The sequence below is a fragment of the Rhinoraja longicauda genome, chromosome 3 (assembly GCF_053455715.1).
Source record: "Rhinoraja longicauda isolate Sanriku21f chromosome 3, sRhiLon1.1, whole genome shotgun sequence".
NCBI classification, from domain to species: domain Eukaryota; kingdom Metazoa; phylum Chordata; class Chondrichthyes; order Rajiformes; family Arhynchobatidae; genus Rhinoraja; species Rhinoraja longicauda.
Genome location: NC_135955.1, coordinates 24,999,671 through 25,011,983, shown reverse-complemented (window position 1 = coordinate 25,011,983; position 12,313 = coordinate 24,999,671). Strand labels below are relative to the sequence as shown.

General features: G+C 45.7%; 1 protein-coding gene across 1 annotated transcript in view; it reads right to left on the bottom strand.

Annotated features, from left to right (window-relative positions):
* grin3a (glutamate receptor, ionotropic, N-methyl-D-aspartate 3A) overlaps window positions 1-4,161 on the bottom strand; it is a 153,139-nt gene extending 148,978 nt beyond the window's left edge. The window contains exon 1 of the mRNA XM_078394990.1: window positions 3,176-4,161. Within this exon, the coding sequence (XP_078251116.1) occupies window positions 3,176-3,763 (588 nt within the window). The 5' untranslated portion in view covers window positions 3,764-4,161. The remainder of the gene's footprint in view (window positions 1-3,175) is intronic.
* Between the last annotated feature and the right edge of the window lie 8,152 nt (window positions 4,162-12,313).

Here is a 12,313-nt window from a genome sequence, read left to right as displayed (position 1 = left end):
TTCCATATCTCTAGTCTCCCTCTCCCCTGACTCTCAGTCTGAAGGAGGGTCTCGGCACGAACCGTCACCCATTCCTTCTCTCCAGAGATGATGCCTGTCCCGCCGAATTACTCCAGCATTTTGTATCTATCTTCGGTTTAGACCATCATCTGCAGTTCCTTCCTACACCCAGAGATGCTGCCTGACCCGCTGAGTTACTCCAGCACTTTGTGTCTATCTTCGGTTTAAACCATCATCTGCAGTTCCTTCCTACACCCAGAGATGCTGCCTGACCCGCTGAGTTACTCCAGCATTTTGTGTCTATCTTCCGTTTATTCATGTTCCCTAGCTGCTCCTCACGCTGAATATACAAGCAGGTCATTGTGCATCATGCGTCTCCGCAAACATTGACAGTAACGCGGGCTTCTTATCCGCTGCAGAACAGTCGGCGTGGCTCCACCCAGGACCGGTGACTTGACACGATACACCGTTCAACACACTCCCATTTGCCGCTGATGTCCGCGGCGCTTACGCGGTTAACTGTGTTTAGTTTAGAGACACAGCGCGGAAACAGGCCGGTTAGCCCACCAGCGATCCCCGCACATTAACACTTTCCTACACACACTGGGGACAATTTACATGTATTCCAAGCCAATTAACCTACAAACCGGTATGTCTTTAAGTGTGGGAGGAAACCGAAGACCCACGCAGTCACGGGGAGAACGTACAAACTCCGTGCAGACAGCACCTGTAGTCGGGATCGGATGGGACAATGTCTGTGATATTTACTTTTCACTGCTCCGCTAATGACACGGAGTTACTTTCGCTTTTATACTCGCTTGAAGCATTGTGTCGTAGCGTGGAAACAGGCCCTTCGGCCCATCGTGGTTAATGGCAGCTCTCGAGTTCCAATTTATTCTAATCCCAGCCCGAAGCATTATGTGTGCCGAGGTTTCAAGCGCTCATCTGAGTATTCAAACATCGAGGGGATCCAATATGTCCAACCCGTCTCCTGAGATCAGTAGCAAACATGTTCGTTTATTTGGGGTGATGTTGGGAAACACAACTGATATTTCAGAGAGGACGTGGAGGCAGTGTGGCGGGGAGATCGATGGCTTGATTTTAACCTGCCACTCATCCTAGAAGCCAACAGCATGATAATAACGGTTATAGCGATGTCTGATGTTTCATGCTCCCTCCCTGATCAATAGCAACCAATTCATATTCTGCCGTGACGCCCAGACGAGGCGGTGAAGGTTCGCGCTAATGCGTGCCCTGCCCCTCGACCAATGAACTGAAATTTCTACAGGATCTTGGTTTTACTTAATGTTAAGACCGGTTGGTCTGGTATAACGTTTCAGCGTAAAACAGTTTACTCCGTGTGTGGTGAGATGATTTCCCCGAAGTTTAAATGCACTGGGGTCATGGCTTGCTCGATATGACCATGACCAGGGTCTTTATTCTGCAGTCATGTGGTGAGCCCTTTGATGGTTAATGAAAGAAAGCAAAGTTTCGATTTCACAGCTTTCATCGTTGTTTCTTCGTCCCTTCAGAAATTGAATAGACATTTTCAAAGTGGATTAACCTACTTTCGAATCAAATTTTAAGCAGAATTGACACTCCTTATCTCCACCAATACCCCTATTCAAATAACGCCAACCTTTATGCATTGGTGAATTGTCTTCTTGAGTTTAATCCCTGCACCACTGGTGACCCCCCCCCCCCCCCCCCCCCACTACATCTGCGTGTGCCCAAAGACCTGGACATGTTTCCTGCTCTCTCTACGTCCAACTGCCGTGAAGCGCAATACATATAAAAAGTCAACTACACGACGTGATATCAAAATACGTTTTGTTCACCAGCAAACGCCTCATGTGAGATGGTGTGTTTCATCACAGTCCATATAACATAACTGTGACATTGTCTTCTTTCATTAATAGTGACGCCTGTAAAATGCCGGTCCATTCTAAGCCCTACACTTTACAGGAGTTTTTTTGCATAATAGTCGCTATTTGAATTCTCCATGACACGACTTGCAGGAACCCCAGTGAACAATTCAAATGGTTTCATATCACTAAGTCTACTGCAACAACTTAGCCTTGCTAACTTTTACAGCAGCGGACCACATATATTTAGAAACAAACTTCCAGCAATCTTCGCGACCTCAGCCCCAAATTTGCAAAGCGGTTGTTTCCCTGCCAACTGTGATTTTATGTGACCGTAATCATTCAGTGCTGGATTGAAACGATCAGAACGCGAACGTGTTCCCCACTGAATTCGCAATTATGGAATGAATACTTCAAGCAAATGTTATCCTTCGAATGCTAATTTCCACTATGATCCAGTTGCCACACAAAGTAGTGAGCGGCATGATTGAAATTTCCGAGATCCCTTTCCCAGGGGATATTAACAGTATCATTTTGAAGATGTTAATCAGTTTTTTCTACAGGTAGCTTGCATTATTAAAATTAAATGTTAACTACTTTAACTCCCAGTCTAATAAACATTGTTCTGCAAACGTCTCTTCGGGGAACCATTGGTTCTGACAACGCTTTTTTATGTATACACACATATGATTAAGCAAGATAACTATTTGGGTAAGCTTTCGTCAAATTAATTCAAACTGCCGCTAACGGATGCTTTATATTACCGAGCGCAACCTCGCTCTATTCTAACCCTTTCATTACCGATTGAACAAATTTAAACATCCGTTTGGGCGACTCATAAGTAAAACTCAGAAGTAATAAATATTTTTCCTTAAACTTATGATTTTTTTTAGGCATTTTGTTCTTCTTCTTTTATCCCGCAGGAGAGATCGTTTGGACACGGTCCCTTTCACAGCACACAAGTCTATTGTACATTCGGCCCGTCGGATGTGTGCCAGCTTTTCGGAAGTCCTACCCCCGTGTTCTTCAATTCCCCCCTCCCCTGCCTCGCCAAATAGCTCCATGCCATCCAAACCAGCTTGACATTATCTCACATGGGAACCAAATAAAAGCTCTTTTGCGAGATTATTTTGGACATGCAGAGCACAGGGCATGGTTGCGGATAATGTCCCGGGATAAGTTTAACTCGGGAGTCTCCCCACCGTGCTTGTTAAAGAGCTCATTCCCCCACCCTCTTCCAACCAAGTCACCCCCCTTTCGAGCGGTTAACCGATTCCCCCTTGCGAAAGTTGCTTCCAACGCTGACTTACCTTGGATTCTCTGGGGTATTCCTTTGCCACGATGCTGATCACGGGGATCTGGATGGTGGAGGAGAGGAATTCCAGCTGCAGCAGCTCCCCCGTGGTCTGCGGGAAGGCGAGGATAGCCGTGACCCCTTGCACCACCACCGTGTGACAGACGCTCTCTAGGAAGGACTGCGGGTCCCTGCGGGAAGCCGGGGGCACGCTGAAGACCGGCACCTCTCCCAGCCCCGTCTCCATCCCCATCACCACCTCCACCGACAGGTTGTAAGGCAGTATGCCGTCCCTGGCGTTCAGCTGGCGGGCGGCGCTCAGCAGCGCTTCCCGGGCGTCCTCACGGCTGGGGGCAGCGACCGGCCCCAGCTCCCGCTGCCGCCCCTGCCCCTGCCCCTGCCCGCCCCCCAGCGTGTTGTTGCTGGGCAGGGATGGGAGCAGGAGCACGGCTCCCAGGCGCACCGTGTGCCCGATGCGCTTGAGGATCCGGCAGGGCTGGGGGTGGCTCCGAGAGGCGGGAGCGCTGCTCAGGAGAAGCAGCAGGGCGCAGAGCGGGAGGATGAAGACCCCCGGGAGCACTCGGCCACCCTCCAGCACTCTCATCACCTCTTAGCAAAGGGGCGAGGCAAGGGGGGGGGGGGAAGAGAGAGAGAGAGAGAGAGAGAGAGAGAGAGAGAGAGAGAGAGAGAGAGAGAGAGAGAGAGAGAAAAAATAAAACAAATAAACGCAACACAGACAGAGCGGGCAATCTCACGAATAGATGAACGGAAGCATTCCAGTAAAAGAAAGCTGCAGAGCACGGGAATGCACAAATGCTGTTATGTCAGTTTAGAGTGCGGAATAAAAGTAGGGGAAGAGCTTTCCCGCTTTTCCCGAGTGCACCAGAGGCAGAGGTAGAGGCTGCAGGCTGCAACGCTGGGCATCCTCCAAGGAAACTTGTTGCCGCGTCTCGCGCTGGGCAGCGCCACGTTCCACGACCCATCCATTGCCCGAGTGCGAGGGGTTTGGAGAGCCGGCGGGATGGGATGGGGGGGTAGAGGGAGGCAGCTGCGTCTGCGCGGCAGACTCCGCCTCCTCACCTCCCCTCCTTCCCCCCTCATCCTTTCACTCTTTGCAGAAAGGCTCAGGTTTAGATTTAGGATTAGGTTTATTATTATTGTCGGGTGTACCAAGGTACAGTGAATAGCTTTGTTTTGCTCGCTATAGAAACATAGAAAATAGGTGCAGGAGTAGGCCATTCGGCCCTTCGAGCCTGCACCGCCATTCAATATGATCATGGCTGATCATCCAGCTCAGTAACCTGTACCTGCCTTCTCTCCATACCCCCTGATCCCTTTAGCAAAAAGGGCCACATCGAACTCCCTCTTAAATATAGCCAAACTGGCCTCAACTACCTTCTGTGGCAGAGAATTCCACAGACTCACCACTCTCTGTGTGAAGAAATGTTTTCTCATCTCGGTTCTAAAAGACTTCCCCCTTATCCTTAAGCTGTGACCCCTGGTTCTGGACTCCTCCAACATCGGGAACAATCTTCCCGCATCTAGCCTCTCCAACCCCTTAAGAATTTTATATGTTTCTATAAGATCCCCCCTCAGTCTTCTAAATTCCAGCGAGTACAAGCCTAGTCTATCCAGTCTTTCTTCATATGAAAGTCCCGCCATCCCAGGGATCAATCTAGTGAACCTTCTCTGTACCCCCTCTAAGGCAAGAACGTCTTTCCTCAGATTAGGAGACCAAAACTGCACACAATACTCCAGGTGCGGTCTCACCAAGGCCCTGTACAACTGCAGTTGAACCTCCCTGCTCCTAAACTCAAATCCTCTTGACTATCCAGTCAAAATCATATAATACTATTTATATAATATATAAATTACTAATATATATATTATTCCGTGGGCGCGGGGGGAAGAGAGTGGAAGTTTTGTTGCCTTCCATCACAGTGAGGGGGTGTTTGGAGTCACTGTGATGGATGTTTGTGTTGGGGTCGTGTGTCCTGTGTTCTTTTCCTTTTTGCTGTGTCTTGTGACTGCTGAAATTTCGTTTGGTATTTATACCGAATGACAATAAAGTTCTGTTATGTTATGTTATATGAAACGTTACCCATTCCTTCTCCAACATTTTGTGTCTATCTTCGGTGTAAACCAGCATCTGCAGTCCCTTCCTATATATATATATATATATATCCGGATATATATATATATATATATAAGGATATATATATATCCTTCCTATATATATATATATCCTTCCTATATGAGTTGGTCCAATATTTTGTGTCTATCTTCGGTGTAAACTAGCATCTGCAGTTCCTTCCTATATATATATATCCGGATATATATATATATGTAAGGATATATATATACCCTTCCTATATATATATATAGGAAGGAACTGCAGATGCTAGTTTACACCGAAGATAGACACAAAATATTGGAGTAACTCAGCTGGATAGGCAGCATCTTTGGGTCGAGACCCAAAGTCTGAAGAAGCTTCACCCATTCCTCTCTAGACATTATCCCTGTCCCGCTGAGTTGCTCCAGCCACCAAAAGACACCACGCCCTGGAGTAACAGCGAGTCAGGCATCATCTCCAGAAATCATGCTCCCCAGAGATTTTGACTGACCCGCTGAGTTGGTCCAAACATATTGTGTCTTTTTTCAAGTGCAATAGGTAGAGCGAAGGGAAAGATACAGAGTGGAGAATATTAGAAGGTTGGGATGGGAAAGGTCTTTGATTATGTTGGCAACTTTCCTGAGGGAGATTAGGTGGATGGGGTCTGAGTAGAATCTCAAGTGGACAATGGTATTTCTGTCAAAGCTTCGCCCATTGTCTTGCATTTAAGCGCCAGGTAAAATTGTTGTGCTTCAATTTCTGGAATTGGTCTTGAATCCAAAGGTTCTGCCTAAAAGACAACAGTGTCAATAGACAATAGACAATAGACAATAGGTGCAGGAGTAGGCCATTCGGCCCTTCGAGCCAGCACTGCCATTCAATGTGATCATGGCTGATCATTCTCAATCAGTACCCCGTTCCTGCATTCTCCCCATACACCCTGACTCCGCTATCCTTAAGAGCTCTATCTAGCTCTCTCTTGAATGGATTCAGAGAATTGGCCTCCACTGCCTTCTGAGGCAAAGAATTCCACAGATTCACAACTCTCTGACTGAAAAAGTTTCTCCTCATCTCCATTCTAAATGGCCTACCCCTTATTCTTAAACTGTGGCCCCTTGTTCTGGACTCCCCCAACATTGGGAACATGTTTCCTGTCTCTAACGTGTCCAACCCCTTAATAATCTTATACGTTTCGATAAGATCCCCTCTCATCCTTCTAAATTCCAGTGTATACAAGCCTAGTCGCTCCAGTCTTTCAACATATGGCAGTCCCGCCATCCCGTCATCAACTGGGTCACACTGAATCAAACAATTGTTCTCCCCTCCCCCCCCCACCTCCTCTAACTCCGTGACAGATATGCTAAGCATCCTGCTGAATCCATATGTTTCCTCGCTAGGACATCTATGTTCAGACATATAAATTGAAGATGGCAGATGCTCACTCGAGCGTCAACTGTGTGGTTTTGTCTAGCACCCTTACCTCTGAGTCAGAAGGTTGCAGTTTTCAATCCCACACCAGGGATTCAAAGACAAAAACACGGACTGATAGTTCACTGCCATTTAGTGAGAGCACTGCTCTGTCACAGCTCAGGGTTGTGTTAGATGTTAAAGCAAGGCCCCATATACCCTTTCAGTAGGGCGTAAAGGATTCATGGCATCACTTTAAAGAAGAGACTTTTAGACTTTAGAGGTACAGCGTGGAAGCAGGCCCTTCGGCCCGTCAAGTCCGCACCGACTAGCGATCACCCATACACACTAATACTATGGATAGACACAAAATGCTGGAGCAACTCAGCAGGTCAGGCAGCATCTCTAGAGAAAAGGAGTAACTGATGTTTCGGGTCGAGACCATTCTTCAGACCCTGATCTACTCCTTCAGACTTCAGATCTGAATCTTTCTTCAGACATAGGATCTGAAGAAGGGTTTCGGCTTCGTAACATACTCATTATTTTCTCCAGAGATGCTGCCTGACCCACTGAGTTATCCAGCATTTTGTGCCTATCTTTGATGTAAACTAGCATCTGTAATTCCTTCCTACACACTAACACTATCCTACATACTAAGGACAGTAAGTTTTTGGATTGTGGGAGGAAACCGGTGCACCCAGAGGAAATCCATGTGGTCACAAGAAAAACATATAAATTCCGTACAGACAGCATTTATAGTCAGGATCAAACCTGGGTCTCTGGCACTGTAAGGTAGCAGCTCTATCATTACGCCACTGTGCTGCCCTGGAGTTTGTCCCTGGAGTTCTTGTCAATGTTTATCGCTTTGTGCTTGTGTTCATGGCAGCTTGTTTACATTGCCTATTTTTATGCATTGCAACCAAGACTTTATACAGACTTTATTGTCTATATATTTCTTCAGGCAAAGTGAGAAAGTGGTTATATACTGTAGATGTAAACCTTTCACTTTTTTAATGTGACATAAACATTCCTTTTTGCAAACAAAAAATAATTTTTGGTGTAGATGCTTCAGTGCTAAGGTCAAATTTTTTTTGCTCATACCTTGAGAAGTTGATGTCTTGAGCCATTGCAGTCTTCCTGCTAAAGATACCCCTGCAATGTGGTTGGCTGCAGAGTTCCATCTGTAACAATAGAGGAACAGTAATGTATTTCCATGGATGGGGATCTGCAGATGGTGGTCTACCTATATGGTGATTTCCTTACTCCAGTGCAAGTTGGTCTGGGAGGTCCTATATGAATCAGTACATTTCATTGCAGACCATAAGACATGAGTAGAATTAGGCCATTCGGCCCATCAACGCTGCTCCCCCATTCGAGCATGGCTGATTTATTTTTCCGTCTCAACCTTATTCTTCTACTTTCTCCCCATAACCAGTGACACCATTTCTAATCAAGAATCTATCAATCTCCGCATTAAAAATACGAATGACCTGGCCTCCACAGCCGACTATGGCAATGAATTCCACAGATTCACCACCCTGCGGCTAAAGAAATTCCTCCGAGTTCTGAAGGTGCGTCCTATTCTGAGGCTGTGACCTCTAATCCTAGACTCTCCCACTACTGGAAACATTCTCTCCACACCCGGCATGGTAGCGCAGCGGTAGAGTTGCTGCCTTACAGCGAATGCAGCAACGGAGACTCAGGTTCGATCCTGAATACGGGCGCCGTCTGTACAGAGTTTGTACGTTCTCCCCGTGGCCTGCGTGGGTTTTCTCCGAGATCTTCGGTTTCCTCCCACACTCCAAAGACGTACAGGCATGTAGGTTAATTGGCTGGGTAAATGTAAAAATTGTCCCTAGTGGGTGTAGGATAGCGTTAGTGTGCGGGGATCGCTGGGCAGCACGGACCAGGTGGGCCGAAGGGCCTGTTGCTGCGCTGTATCTCTAAATAAATCTAAATCCACTCCATCTAGGCCTTTCATTATTGGAGGCAGTGAATGGTCTTCTTCTTGCGTATGGCGTGCACAGCCTAAAGTTGTAGGTCAAGGGTAGACATCCAGGCCAGGGCAGCATCAGTTGCTGGGTGGATGGCCTTGATGCCACCAGGGAAAAGCCTCAGTGAGCAGTCATTTACGATGTGTGGGATGGTCTGATCTGGATATCCGCAGTTGCAAACAGGGCTGTCTGTCATCCCCCACTTGTGCAGGTGATGGGCTGTTCTTGCATGGAGGGTGGTTAGGATGGTGGATGGAGTACCATTCAAGCAGATTTATTTAACTTGAATGGTACTGAGATCCTTGAGAGTTTTTGGAACTGCATTCATACAAACAATTACAAAGTGTTTCGTCAAATTGCTGAATTGTGCTTCGGAGATAGATGGCCTTGGTGCACAAGGAGATGAGTCAGTGCAGCTGGTCACCCAACATTTATTCTTACAGCCACAATATTTCAGCTTGTGTTGCTTGTCCTGCAGCCATGGCTAATTCTGAAAATTGCTCCAAATCACAAAAATGTTTGCTAGAAAAGGACACCATTTGGGCCATTATGCATCCAGTTAGGACTGACCTCATTAATTTTTGCATCCTTACAATGTCACTCCCTTTGCCCTTTTTTAGCAATGAGGAATATGAATTTGCCTTTTCTTTTCACATAACACAATGCCAACACACCAGGATTAATAAAATAATACTTTTGTAGCGCAGCGGTAGAGTTGCTGCTTTACAGCGAATGCAGCGCCGGAGACTCAGGTTCGATCCTGACTACGGGTGCTGCACTGTAAGGAGTTTTTGTACGTTCTCCCCGTGACCTGCGTGGGTTTTCTCCGAGATCTTCGGTTTCCTCCCACACTCCAAAGATGTACAGGTATGTAGGTTAATTGGCTGGGTAAATGTAAAAATTGTCCCTAGTGGGTGTAGGATAGTGTTAATGTACGGGGATCACTGGGCGGCACGGACTTGGAGGGCCGAAAAGGCCTGTTTCCGGCTGTAGATATATGATATGATATGATAAAGATGTTTCACATTTTCCTTTCATTGTGCAAGATAACATATTTGTTTGTATTGAATTTAATCTGCAGTTATTCTACATATTTGCAAAGAATATCTAGATCCACTGATCTTGATTTAATCCCCATTTGCTTCAATTGCTTCATTTACCCTTTGCAAACTTTAGTCAAATTAGTTTTGAGCAGAATGATTGGAAAAAGAATGGTATATTTTCTCATTTAGGATAATCCCTCAAACTCGACGGGGTGAATTGCAACTGCGTGCCGCCTGCAGGGTTGCACAAATGTGCCTGCAGCGTGACACAGCTCGGCATCTTAGACCCTCCCTATCAGGAGTCCGGGGGTGATGCCCAGTCTGCTGTTGGTGTTGCAGGATTGTCCAGCTTCATCAATGATGTAATTGAAACCACTGGCAGAACAACTGGCCAAGATGGTGCCAGCGGCAGTGAGAGCTGCTGGGAGATGGTCAGCCACTCGTTCTACATGGGCGAAGCATGCACATTAGTCAGCCAGTGTGTTATGGTACAGAACATCCACAATGAAGAGATGATCACCAGCCACCTCCCTGATTTCAGTGATTGAAACGTTGCCCCCGTGCAGTAGGATACCCAGTTTGGAAGTGTGACAGTGTTTGCTCCTCGACCATAGCGACAATCCATAGAGCTATCATCTTGACCTTCTCTAGTAACTAATAAGTTTGTGACAGCCCACGCCCTTGTATAAAAGTTGCATCTGCATGGACCGTAGCAAGGTACTGCAAGGTGTGGGCACATCACACAGTGCTTTGTACACTGTGCATATTCAGTGATGCCAGTTTTATCTCCATTGTTGTCTTGGAATTCAGGGTCCCCAACACGCACTCCACTGTCAGTTTTCCTGAGCCCCACATGCTCATGGATGTGGTGAACTGCAGCACCAATTCTGACCTCAGGTACTGGGAATGTTCTCACAAGTCACTTTCCAGATCTGGATTTGGATTTGAAACCTCATTGATTTAAGTGAGGTCTCTGGATCTGCAAACAATGAGGAAAGGCGAGTGTAAGTTATTGTTTTAAATTAGTTTTTGGTGATTTATGCTTTTATTTTTATATCAATTATAAAAATTCTTTCTTGTCTCTGTATGTCAGAGACATTTAAAAAACCTTTAACATTAAAAGTGGCATTGGCTTGAGGAGGTCACTGGCAGAAGATTCACTGCCTTCCATAATGGGCAGGACCTCCATATTAGCTCAAACAGGATCTATTTGCCTAAAGATAGACACAAAAAGCTGCAGTAACTCAGCATCTCAGGAGAGAAGGAATGGGTGACATTTCGGTTTTAGACCCTTCTTCAGACTGAGAGTCAGGGGAGAGGGAAACTAGAGATGGAAGGGTACAAAGAATCAGAGAGGGGGAGTTCTGACTAAAGGATACAAAGCACATATAGGATCAGTGACCTGAATCCTACTCAGGTAAGTGCATCCACAAGGAGAAAGCAATGACAAATCCCCACACTCAGCCGACCATGGCAAGATCTGATCTTGGGATTCCCCTCCGCCCCCCCCCCCCCCCCCCGTTTTTAAAGTTGCGGCACTAGAAGTTAAAGATTAATGTTGTTTCTCATCTCTTTTAATTTGCGAGTTTGTAACTACATGTGGCAGGTAAGATTGTTTGTTGTCATTTTGTCTGACCTTCACTGAGTTAAGAACTACAGCAAAGAATATGGCCCAAATATAAACATTACCACAAGGACATGAATGAAGATGTATTCACAGTGTGTTTTGGAATGGGTAAGACAAAAAATTAACCAAGGGCTTCTCAATAATAAAGCTTTGCAACTACGATATAGAAAATTGTACAGATGACAATTTGCCTTCTAAAAGCAAAGCTGAAGGTTCAAGATACTTTGATGTTACTAACCAGCCCATTTCATTTATATACACATCCAAGTTATAAATAAACTTCTGTCTTTTAGGAATAAGCCAGTTCTGAATCCAAATGACCAAATCACTGTAGATCCCATGAATCTTGATCTTTTGGATTAGCCAACCATGAAGGATGCCAACCATGAAGGATGCCAACCATGAAGGATGCCAACCATGAAGCATGCCTTACTAAAATCCATGAGGATAACACCCACTGCCATAGCTTCAAACTCATCTTTGTTACCTCTTCAAAAAACTCAAATCAAGTTCGTAAGACATGACCTCCTGCGGACAAAACCCAAACAAAATGCTGGAGTAACTCAGCAGGTCAGGCAGCATCTAGGAGAGAGGGAATAGGTGATGTTTCAGGTCGAGACCCTTCAGTAATGTTCACCAATCGTATCACTCTCCAAGGTATCTCTTGAATTTAACACATCCTCATATTTAATTGGGTGATCATCAGTGGCCGAGACTACAGCTGCAAAGAATCGGAAAGCTGGAATTCATTCAAGATTCAAGATTCAAGATTCAAGATTCAAGATAGCTTTATTTGTCATCCAAAATTCAGTCACCCACAGTCCAACAATAAAAGCATTAAAATAGGCAGATTACACAATAAAGCATTAAAATAGGCAAATTACACAACCCCAAAAACACACAAAAAAAGAAACATCCATCACAGTGAACATTCCCCAAAGTTCTCCATTTCTTTTTCCACAATAATCAG